The sequence below is a fragment of the Nyctibius grandis genome, chromosome 12 (assembly GCF_013368605.1).
Source record: "Nyctibius grandis isolate bNycGra1 chromosome 12, bNycGra1.pri, whole genome shotgun sequence".
NCBI classification, from domain to species: Eukaryota; Metazoa; Chordata; class Aves; order Nyctibiiformes; family Nyctibiidae; genus Nyctibius; species Nyctibius grandis.
In genome coordinates, this window is record NC_090669.1 from 6,151,996 (window position 1) to 6,164,859 (window position 12,864).

General features: G+C 33.5%; 1 protein-coding gene across 2 annotated transcripts in view; it reads left to right on the forward strand.

Moving 5' to 3' along the window:
• Positions 1-12,864, forward strand: part of RPGRIP1L (RPGRIP1 like) — a 73,117-nt gene that overhangs the window by 16,300 nt on the left and 43,953 nt on the right. Inside the window, exons 7-10 of one of the 2 annotated variants that reach the window (XR_011049066.1) lie at positions 1,885-1,990; positions 3,705-3,851; positions 5,043-5,116; positions 9,229-9,437. Coding sequence is in view for 1 of the 2 variants with exons in the window: in XM_068411103.1 (XP_068267204.1) it covers positions 1,885-1,990; positions 3,705-3,851; positions 5,043-5,116; positions 9,229-9,368 (467 nt within the window). In the remaining variant the exon portion in view is untranslated. The remainder of the gene's footprint in view (positions 1-1,884; positions 1,991-3,704; positions 3,852-5,042; positions 5,117-9,228; positions 9,438-12,864) is intronic. The other variant, XM_068411103.1, reaches the window with a different exon arrangement.

Below are 12,864 nucleotides of genomic sequence, written 5' to 3' on the forward strand. Positions count from 1 at the left end.
CAGATATTCTGGGAGCAGAATACATCAGCTACATGGGAGAGAAAAAGCTGTGTAGATAATAAATTTCTGTTCTATTCTACTGTTTTGTGACTTCATTTATAGAAAAATGAATCTTCCCAGCAGTATCTTCCTCAATTAACTTTGCCTTGCCCATGAAAACTGAAATGATTTTGTTCTTCAACAGCAAGCTCCTTGTCACGTACCTAGATGCACTGGACATTTCTTAGACGTATTTTATTTAAATAAATAAATAAAATATTGTAGAAGTACTGTAGAGAAATAATTTTGTTGCTCCAGACTATAATGAGAGCTGAGATTGTGATTGATGTAATGCACTAATAAGAAATTAATGGCACATGCTTTCTGTAGCTGGAAACTTCATGAGATAAATACTCATAATTTTAAGAATTGAAATGATCCCAGTAAAAAGTAATTTTTCACTTCTGAATTTGAATAATTTACTTCATAATATCAGTACCTCAAACCTGTTTAAATCAAATGCTGTTTCATTCACTGTTGAAAAAATAGTTAATGTTGATTGTCAGGAGCCATGGGGTTTACATCTGTACCTCATAAATTTCACTATCATCTGCTCCTTTTTCTACTTAAAAAGAAAAAAAAAAAAAAAAAAGAAAAAAAACCCTCCCTGCTTAAAAAAAAAAAGCCCCCTACTTAAAAAAGAAGGGGAAAAAAAAGAAAAAGAAAAAGCCTTTGAAGGCATCAGAGCCTTTTGTTTGATGTGTGGAACAAGATTAATAAAAACGTGCCACTACATTAGCTTTTAAATAGCTAGCATGAGACAGTGCTGCTGTCTATACTCACCACAACTTTAATTTATGTCGCTAACATGTTTTAGACACATGATAGTTTTAGCATTGCGTTAGGGCTGTTTCTTGCGGAAGATCTCAGATTTGTGAATGTGTTTATCTCCTATGTGTAAGGACAATTAACTGGGCAATGCCAAAACACAATAGGCTTTGATATTTTACAGAATAAAAGGAAAGTATTTCACATACTCAGCTGGTTTACAGATGTGTAAGCTTTGTAGTCCATTTTCTTGCTCCAGCATGGCATTGTGACAATTCCTCCAATATGTCTAAAATAGGTAAATATTGGAAGAGAAATTACCTTTTCAAATGCTAAAGATTTATTCAGATTTTATCATATTTTGTATTAATACAAATCACAATTGTTTTCTCTTTCTGTACTTGAAGAAGCTGTGAAAATAATGGTGTTTAGTTTCACTGTTTGAAGTAAGGGAAAACATCAGAAATAAATATTTATTTAAATTTTGTATTATTTTAAATGTCCTTTCTATTAAACAGTATATTCTCAAATTAGTCTTAGAATTGTGACAATATAAAACATCTACATGGATATTAAGTGATTTTCATGTAGTTAAGACACACCTGCAGCTTGTTTGAATGCCAGCCTTAAGTTGTTATAGTATTAATTGCTAAGTCACTTTTTCTTAGCAGTATTTGATAGGTTTAAACTCTAAGAGGAAATTCCATAAAATGGTAATCTACTGGCATCAGATACTTTGGAGGGTGGAAAAGAAGTGAATGGAAAACAAATAATCTCTTTAGGTATAGGATTGTTTTCTCTTCCTGTTGTATACAGTTTGATACGATAAACAAAGATGTATATGTATTGACTGAAGCTGCTATGCCATCATGCGCTAGGATGTTTATTTACTTAAATTCTGTAATGTGGATTATAGAAGAAGAAATTAATTTGGGTATTACACACTAAATCTTCTCCCAAGTGTGTTGCAGAAAGCTGATTTGCAAAGCATTTCAACTTTTCAAGACAAAAATAATAAGATAATCCATTTTGTATCTTTAAGCTCATGATGCATTTCTTTTCAATACAATTTTGAAGGCTAAACATTCGGGACAATGTGGAAATGATCAAGGTCCGTAAACAGCTGGTTGAGAAAAGCAATGCTCTTTCAGCAATGGAAGGAAAATTACTCCAGCTTCAAGAGGTAATTGCAATTTGGTCAGTAACATTCCTTCAGTCTTCTGCCATAAGCATGAGTAAATGGAAAATAAATATACACAGTTCTTGATTCTGAGTCAATGCTGAGTATGTGAAAATGAACCATGTAATACATTGCACTAGATACTCCAGGGAGATCAAGATAGAAAACAGTTTGGGCATCATGGAAAAAAAGAGAAACACTGAAGGATTAGAATGAAGTTGAAGCAAGGAAATTTTTCAGGAGGATATTTTCAGTGCTTTTAATGAGATGGTTCAGTAGAATAAATATGATTGTTGAATTTGTTTTCAACTGTTTTGGAAACTAAGGAAAGAGATAAGGGTGAAATGGTCTATGAAAGACAGCTTTGCCAAGGTGTTGGTTTTTTTTTTTTTCTTCATATATTGTGGGTTGAAGTGGCACAAGTTATTGAAACGGAAAAGAACGTCAGGAAAAAATTGAAGCTGAGAGATAGGGAAGAAAAGATGAGTTCACTTGGACAACTGGAAGAGTTAGAGACTGTAAGGATTCTGATTTTGAGGAGAAAGGAACGAAATTTGAAGAGAAATAAGAGTGTAAACCAATTATTTTTAAAGTGTCATTTTTTGAAGTTATTGAAATACAGTTCACAAATATAGGACAGAGCAAGAGGAGCACTGAAGGAAGACTGTTAAAATTGATGAGTAATATACTTCATTATCTCTCTAAAATAAGACTGATTGCTAATATTATTTATTCTCCATCATACTTTTCTTATGGAGAAATGAGATATGAGAGGCTGAAGATCAGGTTGGTGACTGGATTTTCTGTGGGTTTTTTGTTTGTTTCTAGGATATTTAGACTGCATGTGAACCTAAATTCATACAGGATTTACATTCAGCTTCTCCATTCAACTACTTTGTAGGAATATTATACGAAAAAAATGAAGCTTTTTTCTGTCTACAATCATTTCTGTCTCCATCTATATTCATGCATGTATTTGACATAAATTTTCATATAATCACTTTATTAAACAGGAGATTGGCTTTTGGGCTGTTTTGTTTCAAGTCATACTTTGAATGTGATTTACATAGAAATTCTTAATGAATGAGGCTTTATTAAAGCATTGTGGAATGTAAGTAGTATGATATTAACAAATATTCTGAAAATAGAGGTTCTATCAGCATCCTTCATTTAATAATAAATGGGTTAAATGTGCCTTAATATAATCCATTGAAGTAAATTAAATTGTAAAAGAAATCATAAGTCCCTTGTTAAATTACTGCCAGCAGGGAAATAGAACTGAGTGCATTAGGATTTTGAAACAATTATATATCTACAATTAAGGGTTAACAGAGCTGTGGCGAGCTCTGTGATTAACATAACTGTGGTCAACATTCATTTTTGCTTGCTACTGCAGTGTTTTTGGTCACCATGTCTAACCACTGTAACCACAGCAAAATCTTTTAATTGCTTAACAGATGTATTTCTTGGTCGTTTTCATCATAACTGCACTTAGGGTTTAATGTTCATCAGAGCAACAAGAATGCCACCTTCTCCTGGCCATGCGTAATGAAAAGTTGCTTTCAGTTACTTTGTTCAAGAGTGTCTCCTGTTGACCACATTGAGAATATATATTAAATACTGCCATGAGAGACCACTGCTTGAATATGCAGAGTGTTGTAATATTCTGCTAAGTGTGATTTATTTTTTTTTCCTGGATTTTCCTTCCTTTCCATAGAACCAAAGGAACTTGAAGACCAGCCATGATGCTTTAATAGCAAAAGGTGAAGAACTGAATCTACAGCTTAAAGAGGAGCGGTTAAAGTGCCTTTGTCTTGAAAAAGAATTGCAATCAGTAACTATTTCAAACCAAAGGACAGAGGAGGTGAGACTGTGTTCAAGAGAGCTAGAAACTGCTTTAGGTAGTACACATAGATAAGGGAAAAGTTAACAATAGGATACCTTTTAATGGCGGAGATGTGAACAGACCTTTCAAACACAAGACACCTAGTAATTTATGTATATTTTATCCCATTAAAAGGAAAATCCTGTGGCTGCTCCTTGCATTTTTCATAGAATCATGAACCATACGTAGTCCCCATGCCACATAATCACAGCACCAGTGTTTGGACAATATTTGAGGTTAAAGCATAGGATTTCATGTCAATTCTGATACTAAACAAGTGTTTTATTAACCAGAAAAAATCATAATACTTGATTTATTGATCACATATTGCTATTTTTTTAGCATTATTTCAACCTGATTTAATTACAGTGCAGTGTAGTATTACATCTTACTCAGCAGTTGGAATCAGTCACTTATGTTTCTTTGTCTAGTGGGTCTCAAAGACAACTGTCATCACTAACAGTCACCCAGATATAGGGCTAAAAATCAAGTGTTTTATTCCTTGTTCTCCTAATCATATGAGGAGTAGGAATCTACAAACTCTTTTTTTTTTTTTCTTACATTTTGTAGCAACTTAAGTTCAGTTTTACAACCTGGTTTAGCTGTTTTGAATGTATTTTACATGAACCAAGTTTGCCAAGGTTACCTCATGGATATTTCCTCCAAATCTTTAAACTACTGTAATGCATGTAGGGTATATCTTCTGGGTTAAAGCATCTCGTATCTTTAAAACCATATCCTGCTTTAGTGAGTATTTTGAATGCAAGGACTTGTTGTTTCTGTAAGGTCAAGAAATAAATATCTACTATACAGGAGCCATTAACTAGCCAATACTAATACTTACCAAAATGGAAATAAAAATTTTTAACGCTATAGATTTATTTTATTTTGCATAAAGCAGAATGTGGTTAGATACTGTTGTTCAACTGCGACATGTTAGTCTCAGCTTCATTTAAATGAAACAAGACTTAACATGAAAAAGACTGTCTGGGCCAAATGTAAATCCATGTGGTAAAAAAAAGTGTTATTTTGAAGCTTCTAAGAGACTTCTATAAAAAGAATGAATAAAAGCCTGACAATGCCTACAAATTATTAACTAATTGTCTTTACACGTTCATTGTAATTTGCTTTTATGCTGTGCGTTGCTTGAAACTTCCTTCTTCATTTTAGTTACAGGAAAGAATAAATGATCTAGAAAAAGAGAAGGAACTCTTGAGTGAAAACTACGATAAGCTGTATAACAGGTAAGTTATGGTTTCTGTATATAAAAATGTGGTTCCTATCCTGTTTAATAGGTCTCCATATACTGTGTTCTTGAATGTACGTATGCATCTTGTGTGCTTGTGCACACGTGTAAATATATTAATGCAACAGTTCATCATGTTAGTAAGTGTATATGGAAACTTTTATGGTGTTCTGTCTGTATTTCGTTGTTTCTGTTGAAACGGAGCAGCTTCCATGCTTGTTTTAATACTCTTGAAATAGTATGTTACTTATTTTTAAAAATCTAATTAAAAAAATAATTAAAAATCACTTTATTTTGAACATCAATGCAAAAAGTTCTTATTTGAATTTCTAGTGATTTTTTTTTTAGGGTTGTTGGTGAAAGAAGAATGTACCTAGGTAGACATATATTCCTTTGGATTTATTTTATTTTATTTGGGGAAAAGAGGTGTTTGAACTTATACAAAAAGTTCTTCCAGCACTTCTCAGTGGGCCTATATGAAGTCTGATATTTGACAGCTTTTCCAATATTTATTTTTGAGGAATTGTTTGTTTGTTTTGGTAATAGCTACCATTTCACTTGTACTGGTTCTGCTTGAAGTTTTTGTATAGACTCATGTAAGTTTTTACAAAGGTTCTGATACATAATAAGTTGTATAAATTGTATCAGCAGTGCTTACAATGAAAACGAAAATACATTGCCAGGTATGATTCAGAAATTCTGTCGTAGAGAAAAGAAGTAATTATAGTCAATTGCCACAAGCATATTAAAGGAAAAAAAGACCTTCAAATGATCTTTTCCTTTATTGTGAAACCATGTGGTCTTTTACACTGAAGAGAGTTAGAAAATAAGACAAATTTCCTAGAGCTAATAATTGCCTCAGAAAGTAGCTAAAATGCTTGAAGTCTTTTCTCATATCAGAATTATTTCTCCTCTTAAAATTTGTTTGGTTTGTCAGTGTGATGTCTGTCAAAAAGATACCAATGACTAAACACAATGTGAGTGATATCAAATGTTGTTTATACTATTCTTGCAGTATTTATTATACCTTTTGTACTTTGTACGGTGAATTTTAAAATTATAGTAGTAAAAAACTGTAAGTACAAATAGCTTAAAAAATTTTTTTGCATATGAGATGTAACAGTTCTATTGTCACAATATTTAGAGTTTAGTATAGGGGCAGTGGTCAATTTTGTCTCACTTAAGTTCATTGTTGTAGACTCCTCCAAAGTCTGATCATGTTATAAGTATTTCTGATTATGATTTTTTTCTTCTCTATCATTATACAGAGAAATAACTCTTACTAACAAAACAACTTACAATCTTGGCTTGAAATTTTCTCTTCTATTTAAATCATAGCGGGATAACTTAAAAAGATGCTTAACTAGATAAATTTAAATATGGTTCTCTCATAACCCAGTAATCTGCAATATTACTTTTCTTTTACCTAAAATGATCTATCTTTTCATTTAAACTTTGATTCATATTTCGTCATCCCATGTTACTATACAGGTAACAAGAAATTAGAATGAGAAATGGATCATTTCATTATAACTACTGTTTAATGGCCAGCTTTTCCTGTTGCCCATTTGAACAATGAAACTTTACTACAGCTTGCCTGTTGCTAGCAGTGGATAGGCCAGTGTCCACAGGTGCCAGATAATTAATAAATATTTCTTTCTATTTTTAATAGAGGAAAAGAGGCATAAAACCATTCTTTGCTAATGTTATTTTTTTGGAAATTCATTTGAAGTTGATGGGAATTTTGCCAAAGCCAAGACTGCAGAACTGGATCTGAAAAGTTTAAAAAGAACAAGTACGAATTTGTCAGTTGACTTTTATTATTTAGTCAGTATGCAAGAAAACAATTCGTTTGGATAAAAGGTTTGGAGGAATTGTTTTCGTATGACCTTGTAATGCAAATCTAGCAATGCTTCAACTCCCTCCAAAGGAAATGGTGCCAGATGTGGTTGACCATTTATAGTTACCCAGATGGCTCCAACTCCAGTGAAATACAGTAAATGTGAAAGAAATTCCACATGAATTCAAGTAAAAGTAATCTTAAAATTCAAAGAAAGAAAGAGACATAAGTGGACTCAATTCAAACTGACATAAACATTAGCATTATATAGGCTTGGATAAAATCTGTCTTCTAAAATTTTCTTCCTTTAAATGTCTAAATTGTGAGTTACTATCATAGTAACTGTTAATGATTTTTCTGCCAGCATAGTCTTTTGAAAAACTGAAATAATGTGTAGCTACATCTTTATGTGAAGTAATTGTACATAAAGATAACAAATGGACATATAACTAGATATCATGGTAATTAAAACTTGAAAACATTTTCCAAAGTGTGAAAACTAAGGATATTTGATACCTTTTCTTGCTATGGTTTATTCTTTCCTTATGGGAGCCAATCAAACTTTGAAGAGCGTTAAGTCTAAGCAATTACAGAACACGCTGTGTCTCTCCTGTACCTATGCAGTATTATGGAAATGATTGTGCGTTCAGTGCATGATATTTGCTCCCTATTATCTTCAAAATTGTAGCAGAGTCAAGTATATATTACTGTAGGACTTAGAAGCATTTCCTAAGTTCCTGCACGCTATAAAAGACACTCTATCACACTATAAGATGGTATATGCCTAGAGAACTGTATAAATAGCTGAGATAGATATAGTATGAGAAAAAGACAAAAATTCTATAGAATTTATAGAATATACCTACAAGAGGTAGAACTTTTTATGAAGATCACAAATCAAGGATATAAACTCTTGCCATATACTTTAGAGTCTACAATTCATGCTATAATATTTTTTTCTTCAATCTTAAGGTCATTCTTCAAATATATTAGATGTAAACGCATTTATATGTACTCAGAACCACTGTATGTAGTCATAGCCATCAAACCAGGCAGCTCTCTTTGAGGCAGCATGTACGGTCTGCGAAGCTATGTGGACTGTCCTGTCTGCAATATTTCTTTCTTCTCCTCTATGTTTTTTTGGTTCAGGCATTTGTTACACAGATCTCTGGGAGAGATAGATTGACAAATAGGTAGATATCAGAAGATTTTTTAAAATACATTTATATATGTAAAAAATACCTTTTTTAACTGGTGAGCTTCACCAAAGTGAAGAGTTGAGGAACTGACTTTTTGTTTAAAAAAACCCTACAATTTCTGTTTTTTTCACAGAATACAAAAGTGAATAAGCTAGTTTATGATTGGTTAAGATTAAGGACATTTTTCCCATCAATAAGAATGCAAGTATTGTAAAAGAATAATATGAAGACCATAGTACTCATAGTACTCACATAGTACACATAGTACTCACTGTCTAAATTATGTGAAAGCACATTGCATTGCCTTGTTGTTTTACCTGCTGGGAATTATACTGTAAATTTTATAAGGTACTTAATTTTGTTTCAATCCAAGTTACACATTTTGTTGTTGTTTCAGCAGTTTTGATTCTGTGTCCATGCAATCCTGATTGCACATAGATTGGTAGTTTACAAGTAAGTAATGTGTTACAGGCAAAATAGTTATTCTAATTTCTTTGCCCACCTGTTTTTTATTTCTTAAAGTAGGAGAAAGATTACTTTATATGTGCTGCTTAATCAGTATCAGAATTGTTGTTTTACAGTATGAGAAAACTGTTGTCACTTTGTGGTCAACATTTCTTTGAATGGGCAACTGACTTTAGGCTCCGCATGTTTCACAGATTTAGAAGAAATCAAGTGGGTGATCCCAGTTCTCTACATTAAGAGGTTTTGTATGTGGAAAGAATGGTTTTGTCAGTTGTCAGTTGCTGAGGTTTGGAGTTGTGGATTACTCTGGGATATGCATCTGAATTCCTTTTCTAGTCCCACAAATGTTGCATGCTGCCAACTTTTCTGACTTTGGAGCTCTAAATTAAGGCCAGTTCCTTTGCTCATCCCACAAACTCTTTCATGTTTTTTAACCGCAGCCTGAGAAAGGCGCCTTGGTTTCAACAGCAGCAGACCAGCATATGTTTACTTAATTCCTAAGACATGATGACAGTGGTCTCTGTGCCACTAAAAGCTTTTTTCTTTATTATTTTCTGTTGAAGCTGATTTCTAAAAGTTTTTCACATGCCACATGTTTTATTGCAGTGTCTTCAGTATGACCCATGAACAGGAATGGAAATTAAAGGAACAGCAACTGCAACTGCAAATTGCTGAACTAGAGACTGCTATCGAATCCAGTTTGGCAGACAAAAATGAAATCCTTAACAAGATCAAAGTAGAAAGAGGTATATTTCTGAAATAACCAGAAATAACAATTTTCTGATGATGTGAGATTCTTCTGTGTTGGAATTCAGGTATATTGCCCAGAAAAGTGTAGTTTCTGTTGTTGGTGATTTCAGAGCTGCCTTTTAAGTGTACATTCGAACAATACGCTTAAGTTATGACTAGCTATTAAGTACAAAAATTGACCCAATACAGATTATGTGCTGAATGAGGATCATGTAACTCCAGCTGCATTCTTCATCTGTTCGGTTAATATTTACTCTTTATTCTGTATTTCTCCTCTCCTCTACATTGAAAATTCGTATGGAAAAGAGGACCACCTGACAGTCCCTCTCAAATTATAAACCACTATTCTAATTTTATTTACTGTACAAAGTTACATGAAGCCTATATGGGTGCTTGAAGTTGGTTAATTGTCTTTCAACTTTGTGAATTCAGAATTTTTTAACATTTTCAGTGTACACTACTTTTTATTTACAGATATGTATGTTTACAATAATACAGTTTTCTTCTAATCTACTGAACAGATTACTTCAGCATGGGAAAAACACATATGTAGGATAACTTTTCAGTGAATCTTTAAGACCTTACATTATTTTCTTTTTTTTATCTCAATACTGTGCTATACTGCGGCAACATAAAGTTTACAAAGCAAGAGCACAGGCAGGAAGTAAACTAAATATTTTTGAATTGATTCTTCAAATATGTCTTTTAAAAGGTGTATTTCTGTGAACAATCTAATAGAATAAGTGGACCAACTTGTGAATAATTCTTATGATGATGCCTCGAGTTTAGCATGTGCTTATCATTAAGATTCTGAGTAGCTCTACTGACTTCAAATACCAGATTAAATATTTAAACGTTTTATTTAACCACAGCAAGTGTTTGCAAAATTAGCCTTAAGTGATATTGAAATAAATAAGATGCCTTATGCTACAATAATATGAAGTTATGACATATTGACAGTTAGAGACTGCTATTAATGACAGTTTGATTATGCAATGTAAAATTTAAAGTGATATTAAGAGCATGAAAATGTTATAGGCCACACTATTATTTGGTTAAGTTGAATGTGGAAAATCAGTCAACACCTTCCATCTTCTATCCTTCCTATGGACATTATGTTTAAGTGGCAAGTCTTTACCACCCCTTCCACTTAATAACTTGTACTCTTAAACTGGACCACCAGGTTACTACACTTTCATTTTCTATTGAACTGAACTTGCTGCAGCTTGAGTAGAGGCCCTTCAAGGGCTGTATCTAGGATTTGATTACAGCTTCTTGTCTTTGACAAAACTTAGGCAGTATAAGTTTCTTCAACCACGTACTTCAGAGTATCTGCCTTTGCTGCACATCCCTGTTTTACGTTCAGCGGGAGAACTGAAGTACTGTTTATCTTAACATACTGCCTGGAACTAGTGTAGAAAAAGTGTCTTGTCTACCCTTTGTAGTTTGGCTTATGAATCTTTTTTCAAAACTTCTTTTCCAGGGTGAAGAAAGATGTTAAAATAAATGAATTCTTGAAAATTCTTAATGCTACAGGAGACTAACATCATCTTGCCTTTTTCCATGTCCTCCTTCAGTATTTTTCTTTTAGAGCGATCACATAATTTGAATCTGAATTCTTTAGTAGTATTTTTCTGTCCATAACTTCATTAATGTGTTTTGTAATACTTAAAAGAAATACATTTAGACAGAAAACAGAATAACTTATTTCACATTGTGACTACATTTGCCCTTTTTTAGAATAGATTTGCAGATGCTTTATCACCCTTTCCCCTGCTCCGTTTCCCTTAGTCATTTGTTCTTGTGTTTCTTGTCTTTTCGATATCTCCTGGATTCTCAGCCATAAATTACAGTAGCTGTTTGGTTCATGTTCATTGTATCTTGCTGACAGTGTTGTTTCATGAAAGTCTCAAAAGGCTGAGATAAGCTAATACAAAATCTAAGTTGAAACAATTACAATAGAAAGGATTAGTGTAATTTATCTCATAAATTCATACAATGTATGCCTTTACTTGGTAATATTTATGTCTAAATAATTTTTATGTTTCATTAATATAATCTCATGCCTTGCTGCGTTTGTTGTTCATAGTTATAGTACTGTTTTACACAGAGTACACTATTTACTAACTGCAGTTTTTTTACAGTTGTCTTAATGGACAAATATTTATTCTGTGTCAGTAAAAGCTGACATGTGAAATACAGGAATAAAAATCGTATTTCACCCCCTAAATATTGTTCTTCTGTCCATAAAACTACCAAAAAAAATACGGTTCCAGTTTTATTCCATGGGCTAGCAAAGAAGGCAACCCTGTTTCCCTAAATTGGACCTAGACAAATAGAGAGTTTGGCAAGGAAGAGGGGGAGGATAGATGCTTTTTTACATGATGGTAGGTAGATCATGGGATAGTAATCAAAATAGGTCTCAGTTGTCTTGAAAGCATGTACTTTTTATTTACAGGGAAAGACTGACAGTTTTCTTTTCTTCTCCCCTGCTACCTGGTTGGTACTGGTTGGTCTACAAGAACTCTCTTGTGAATTTATATAGGAGAGGAACAAATGTGGAGGTTTTTGCTGATTAACATTCTATTTTCTTTCATATTTTGTGAATATGCACAAATATTTAATGTGGAAGACATCCATGCAGGTTTATTCAAATTCTGATTTTGAATGGGATTGCATGTATTGGCACAGTATGTATTTTGATTACAGCTGAGAAGAGTATTATTGCACAGTCCCTTAGGTGTCTTACAAGGACCTTATCAACACAGAGGGCTATCTGCAGCTCTGTAGTCTGTTTCCACTCGTGGATCTGTAGCCTTTCATGCAAACTGTTGTGGCAGTGTTTTCCAAAGCCTCTGTGGCAGTGTTTTCCCCCCCTTTCTTGCGCTTTTACTGTCATAGCCTTGCTACTAAAAACCCTGATATTGTTGTGATGATGTGGTCATCAATGGTGTGAGAATCACCTCTTCTCTCTCCCCTCTTCTTCCCCTTCAGTTGCAGCTTTTGGGTTAAATTAGGGGAAGCAAGCTAAGCAGCAGCCAGCCTGCAGCACCGACCCCAGTCCAAGTGTGCTCCAATCACTGCTGATAGTATTGTAAGAGGAAACAACCAATAGAGAGTTTGAGTGGCTCCTGATGAAAAACAGTGTAGTTATATGGGCAAGCTGAATGGCAGGACCCTCCTCTTTTCCCTAAAGGCTGTTGTGGAAGTATTCCCTCTCTTCCTACCTCTTTCCCTGCATGTCTTGCATTCTTTGGTTGGGATCATAGAAACAAAGCCTGTTGAGAATGTGGAGAGGCAACATGGATAGTGCTAAGGTAGACTGAGATCTGCTATGGACAGATTGGCCCATTTTGGTTCAACAAGCTGTTGAAATTGCCTCAATTTGAACAAAAGCTAGTTTCCTTTCTATATACTGTTTACAGTTTTGAAGTTAACTTCTAAGCAGCAAGTGTGAATGAATATTAAAAATGTGTACAAAAACTTCACTGG